Source organism: Electrona antarctica (genome assembly GCF_951216825.1).
Source record: "Electrona antarctica genome assembly, contig: scaffold_64, whole genome shotgun sequence".
NCBI lineage: Eukaryota > Metazoa > Chordata > Actinopteri > Myctophiformes > Myctophidae > Electrona > Electrona antarctica.
The window spans coordinates 38,771-45,000 of record NW_027638477.1 but is presented as its reverse complement, the minus strand read 5'-3'; the positions used below and the strand labels follow the sequence as shown (position 1 = coordinate 45,000).

The 6,230-nt window shown below is 45.9% G+C and overlaps 1 protein-coding gene across 2 annotated transcripts in view; it reads left to right on the top strand.

The window, feature by feature from the left end:
- hhipl1 (HHIP-like 1) overlaps positions 1-5,319 on the top strand; it is a 56,576-nt gene extending 51,257 nt beyond the window's left edge. The window contains exons 14-16 of one of the 2 annotated variants that reach the window (XM_079530957.1): positions 184-361; positions 1,858-1,952; positions 5,149-5,319. In XM_079530957.1, coding sequence (XP_079387083.1) covers positions 184-361; positions 1,858-1,952; positions 5,149-5,204 — 329 coding nt within the window. In that variant the 3' untranslated portion in view covers positions 5,205-5,319. Of the gene's footprint in view, positions 1-183; positions 362-1,857; positions 1,953-2,119; positions 2,303-5,148 lie in introns of those variants that run through there. The other variant, XM_079530956.1, reaches the window with a different exon arrangement.
- The last annotated feature ends 911 nt before the right edge of the window (positions 5,320-6,230 follow it).

Here is a 6,230-nt window from a genome sequence, read left to right as displayed (position 1 = left end):
AAGTTCTCGCACGTCCGTCCGTCCGTTCGTCCGTCCGTCCGGCCGTCCCCCCCTGAAAGGAAAATGGGGACTTGAAACAACACTATGTATCACCATGTGTTGTTGTTGCTTACTGTAAATCGCTCTGGATTCAGAGCGTCTGATAAAATGACATTGTGAACTGTAACTCTTATCGTGCGACAGCGTTTACGGGCGTGGAACCAGCAACCAAGCACATGGGAGAGCCTCAGCCGCAGCCTACGGAGTCCCCCGAGGTCCAAACTAAAGACTGGCTCCAGGAACTGATGGACCTGCTGGGGGTCCCCACGGCCGCCCCCCCCACCTCCACCCCCTCCCCCACCTCCACCACCAGACCACCCAGGTATGTGTTGATGCCCTCCACTAATATACATGTAGCCCCTGGTGTAGCCACATGTGGGGGGCATGTAGGGGGCCACACGTGGCCCCCCACATGTGGCCCCTGGCGGCCTGGGGGCCACATGTGGGGGGCCACACGTGGCCCCCCACATGCCCCCCACATGTGGCCCCTGGCGGCTTGGGGGCCACATGTGGGGGACCACACGTGGCCCCCCACATGCCCCCCACATGTGGCCCCCCACCATCACTTAATGTGGCCCGCATATATTGATATATTATTGATTTAATTACTAGTATTAAAATGTTATTGTCTTTTTTGTATGTCCAATGTATTTGTATTTAGTGACATAAAGTTAACTTAACTGTAACTAAATGCATTTGAAATTAAATACAATTTTTACTTTTCAGTTTTCCATTAAAAAAATAGCACCAAAAAAATCTGGATCTACAAGCGCAAAACGCTGTAGATTTAGTCGACTAAAATCTTATGGCATTTTAAAGTCAACTAAAACTTAGACTGGAACAGACCTATGCTTTCTATGGCAGCTCAGAAACTAGACCCAGCTGCAGGACATGAGACTGATTAATTAGAGTGACAGAGAGAGAGAGGTGTGTGTGTGCGTGCGTGCGTGCGTGCGTGCGTGCGTAAATTTAACAAAGGTGCAGACGATCAGAAATCAGCAGAGAGAGCTACGTTAACACTACTGTATGCTGAATTGAAGTGGACTCGAGACCAGACTTTCTTTTCTTCTTCCTGGAAATAAAAACGTCTGGGTTTCTGAGGCTAACTAAAACTAGACTAACAGTAAAACATTTCATTTGACTAAATGTGACTAAAACTAAAATAAAAATTTGCTAAAATGTGTCTAAATCCACCGTGCACCCGCCCACACATACCAAACCAAACTAAACTCTAAGGGCTGTATTATGCGTGTCTTAAGTACCAGGTCTTATTACTTAACTTAAGACCCCGAGGCGTGATCAATGCCATTTGGCTATTCTGAGTTAGCCTGGTTAATAAACCAGACCGAATCAGCCGTTGGCAAAAAAAAGTTGCCTACCAGCGGATTACGGTCTGGCGAGGCTCAGTAGCACGCCTCTTTCCTACAGCAGAGAACAGGTCGGACCAATCGGGACACGGTATGCAATATAGGCGGGCTTTGGTACAGTGACGTTCAATGCTTGAGACCTTTGACTGACAGTAGCTCTGACCAATTGCGTCAAAGAGAAAATGTTCCCCGGGAAATGAAATCCAAGTGGAGCCAGCCCAGACTGATATACCGCGACAGTGTTGTGTGATATTAGTCTGGCTTATTAGCCAGGCTAATTCTGAGTGGCCAAACAGCATTGGCCACGCCTCCATGTCTTAAGTTAGGTCATAAGACCTGGTACTTAAGACACGCATAATACTGCCCTAACTGTGCTGTGTACGGTGCACCCGCCCAGGCATACCAAACCAAACTAAACTCTAACTGTGCTGTGTACGGTGCACCCGCCCAGGCATACCAAGCGGAAAGGCCGACGGAGGAAAGGCAAGCAGCGGACGGACGAACCTCGCGACGGAGCGGTGCGCCTGGCCGGGGGGGAAGAACACGGTAAGGGGCGTGTCCCAATTATTCAAATGTAATAATCTTAATTCATATAAATAATGTGGCAGTTACTGACCGAGGCTAAGTCATTACATTTCTTTAATAATTTTCGTTTTTTCATGTCATATGAAAGCAGGGAATCATAGCTTCAAATGTACATGTTGGTTGTTCAGTTTGTCCCACCAGTTCTGGAGATATGGCTTCTAGAGTAATGTCTTGCAGAGAAACAGCGAGTTGAGAAAACAGGATTGAAAGGTTCACTAATGTGGACTCTAACATTACACCTAGCTACATGTTTAAGCATTTATTTCATATTTACATGTCTTCTGTGGACTCTAACATTACACCTAGCTACATGTTTAAGCATTTATTTCATATTTACATGTCTTCTGTGGACTCTAACATTACACCTATAGCTACATGTTTAAGCATTTATTTCATATTTACATGTCTTCTGTGGACTCTAACACTACACCTAGCTACATGTTTAAGCATTTATTTCATATTTACATGTCTTCTGTGGACTCTAACATTACACCTAGCTACATGTTTAAGCATTTATTTCATATTTACATGTCTTCTGTGGACTCTAACATTACACCTAGCTACATGTTTAAGCATTTATTTCATATTTACATGTCGATTTCAGCTCTGACATTTATTATTTATTTCAAGAGTCTGCCTGTGCTGTTATCATTTTTACATTAAAAAAATAATAATCAGTGTTTCTCCTCTTGAACAGTTAGTCTTGCCGCCATGACTGTCTCTTTATCAAAAAGAGTCACATATAGTAATCGATGTTTCGATTTCGGTCACTTGTCGTCGTCCCCCCCCCCCCCCCCCCTCTATAGAGCGCGGAGGTGGGGGGCGCAGCGACCGCGGCCGGGTGGAGGTGTTCGCGGGGGGGGAGTGGGGCACGGTGTGTGACGACCTGTGGACCACCAGCAACGCTGCAGTGGTCTGTCGGCAGCTGGGCTTCCCCTACGCCCTGAAGGTACTAAACCCTAAACCCATAACCCCATAACCCCCTACGCCCTGAAGGTACTAAACCCTAAACCCATAACCCAAAGCAGTGACGAAAATGGAGCCCTAAACGTACTACCCTAAACCCCTAACCCCTAACCCAGCTGGGCTTCCCCTACGCCCTAAAGATACAACCGTACGTGTCATTTTCTTTGTTGGACAAATGAGACCCCTCGGTTGTACCATGCGGCTGACTGTACATCCTGAACACAAGCTAAGAAAGACCTTCCGGTTGTGAAGTGGTTTTAATTGGAAAGGAAAAAATGCTTCTCAGGTCAAATATTGATATGCGATTAATTTCCATAAATTAATTGCAATGCCTTGAATTAATTATTATATTTTCCATTTTGATTGAGTCCCAGTTGTTAAACACTGTGACTGTGATAATAACAGACTGTGTTAACACTCCCATCGCCCAGGACGAGTCTTGTCCAAAAGACGAAGTTTATTGATATGAGAACGGATCGCATGGCTCCACAGCCTGGGAGCGTCTGTTGGGCAATCCTCGGTGACGCGCAAGAGTGAGACGTCATCGAAAAACTCCCTCCCCTGTTTAGCTGATGAAAACGAAAATCTTAAAACGTTCATGACTCGCGATAGATTTATTCTTACCTCCCGTTGTTGTCGATCGACTCTAGAGTGGTGTGGCTATTGTTAGCTGCTACACACACATCAACAACAACTTCCGGTCCGTCCGGAAAAGGGGTCCGTGTTTATAAATCGACTGGGCGCTATAATGTAATGGATTAAATAACCCTGAGCGATTAAAGTGTGAATAACAGACTGTGATAATAACAGTAACGCTGGCTGTGTGATAATAACAGTAAGCCTGGCTGTGTGATAATAACAGTAAGCCTGGCTGTGTGATAATAACAGTAACGCTGGCTGTGTGATAATAACAGTAAGCCTGGCTGTGTGATAATAACAGTAACACTGGCTGTGTGATAATAACAGTAACACTGGCTGTGTGATAATAACAGTAACACTGGCTGTGTGATAATAACAGTAACGCTGGCTGTGTGATAATAACAGTAACACTGGCTGTGTGATAATAACAGTAACACTGGCTGTGTGATAATAACAGTAACACTGGCTGTGTGATAATAACAGTAACACTGGCTGTGTGATAATAACAGTAACACTGGCTGTGTGATAATAACAGTAACACTGGCTGTGTGATAATAACAGTAACGCTGGCTGTGTGATAATAACAGTAAGCCTGGCTGTGTGATAATAACAGTAACGCTGGCTGTGTGATAATAACAGTAACACTGGCTGTGTGATAATAACAGTAACACTGGCTGTGTGATAATAACAGTAAGCCTGGCTGTGTGATAATAACAGTAACGCTGGCTGTGTGATAATAACAGTAACGCTGGCTGTGTGATAATAACAGTAACACTGGCTGTGTGATAATAACAGTAAGCCTGGCTGTGTGATAATAACAGTAAGCCTGGCTGTGTGATAATAACAGTAACACTGGCTGTGTGATAATAACAGTAAGCCTGGCTGTGTGATAATAACAGTAACACTGGCTGTGTGATAATAACAGTAACGCTGGCTGTGTGATAATAACAGTAAGCCTGGCTGTGTGATAATAACAGTAACGCTGGCTGTGTGATAATAACAGTAAGCCTGGCTGTGTGATAATAACAGTAACACTGGCTGTGTGATAATAACAGTAAGCCTGGCTGTGTGATAATAACAGTAACACTGGCTGTGTGATAATAACAGTAACGCTGGCTGTGTGATAATAACAGTAACACTGGCTGTGTGATAATAACAGTAAGCCTGGCTGTGTGATAATAACAGTAAGCCTGGCTGTGTGATAATAACAGTAAGCCTGGCTGTGTGATAATAACAGTAACGCTGGCTGTGTGATAATAACAGTAAGCCTGGCTGTGTGATAATAACAGTAAGCCTGGCTGTGTGATAATAACAGTAACACTGGCTGTGTGATAATAACAGTAACGCTGGCTGTGTGATAATAACAGTAAGCCTGGCTGTGTGATAATAACAGTAAGCCTGGCTGTGTGATAATAACAGTAACACTGGCTGTGTGATAATAACAGTAAGCCTGGCTGTGTGATAATAACAGTAACGCTGGCTGTGTGATAATAACAGTAACGCTGGCTGTGTGATAATAACAGTAACGCTGGCTGTGCTTCCGACCCTGAAGGCCTCCAAGAACGCAGAGTTCGGCGAGGGGAGTGGCCTGAGGATCCTATTGGATGACGTGCAGTGCCAGGGCGTGGAGGCCAGCCTATTGGACTGTAGCCACGCCGGGGTGGGAACGCACAACTGTGCTCACTACGAGGACGCTGGCGTCATCTGTGGCAACCACCAAGACCACATTATAGAGGTCTAACACAACCACCAGGACCACCTTATAGAGGTCTAACACAACCACCAGGACCACCTTATAGAGGTCTAACACAACCACCAAGACCACTACAACCACCAAGACCACTACAACCACCAATACCACCTTATAGAGGTCTAACACAACCACCAAGAACACTACAACCACCAAGACCACTACAACCACCAAGACCACCTTATAGAGGTCTAACACAACCACCAGGACCACTACAACCACCAAGACCACTACAACCACCAAGACCACCTTATAGAGGTCTAACAAAACCACCAGGCCCACTACAACCACCAAGACCACTACAACCACCAAGACCACCTTATAGAGGTCTAACACAACCACCACGACCACTACAACCACCAAGACCACTACAACCACCAAGACCACCTTATAGAGGTCTAACACAACCACCACGACCACTACAACCCCCAGGACCACTACAACCACCAAGACCACTACAACCCCCAGGACCACTACAACCACCAGGACCACTACAACCACCAAGACCACTACAACCACCAAGACCACTACAACCACCAGGACCACTACAACCACCAGGACCACTACAACCACCAAGACCACTACAACCACCAAGACCACTACAACCACCAAGACCACTACAACCACCAAGACCACTACAACCACCAAGACCACTACAACCACCAGGACCACTACAACCACCAGGACCACTACAACCACCAAGACCACTACAACCACCAAGACCACTACAACCACCAGGACCACTACAACCACCAGGACCACTACAACCACCAAGACCACTACAACCACCAAGACCACTATAACCACCAAGACCACTACAACCACCCAGACCACTACAACCACCAAGACCACTACAACCACCAGGACCACTACAACCACCCAGA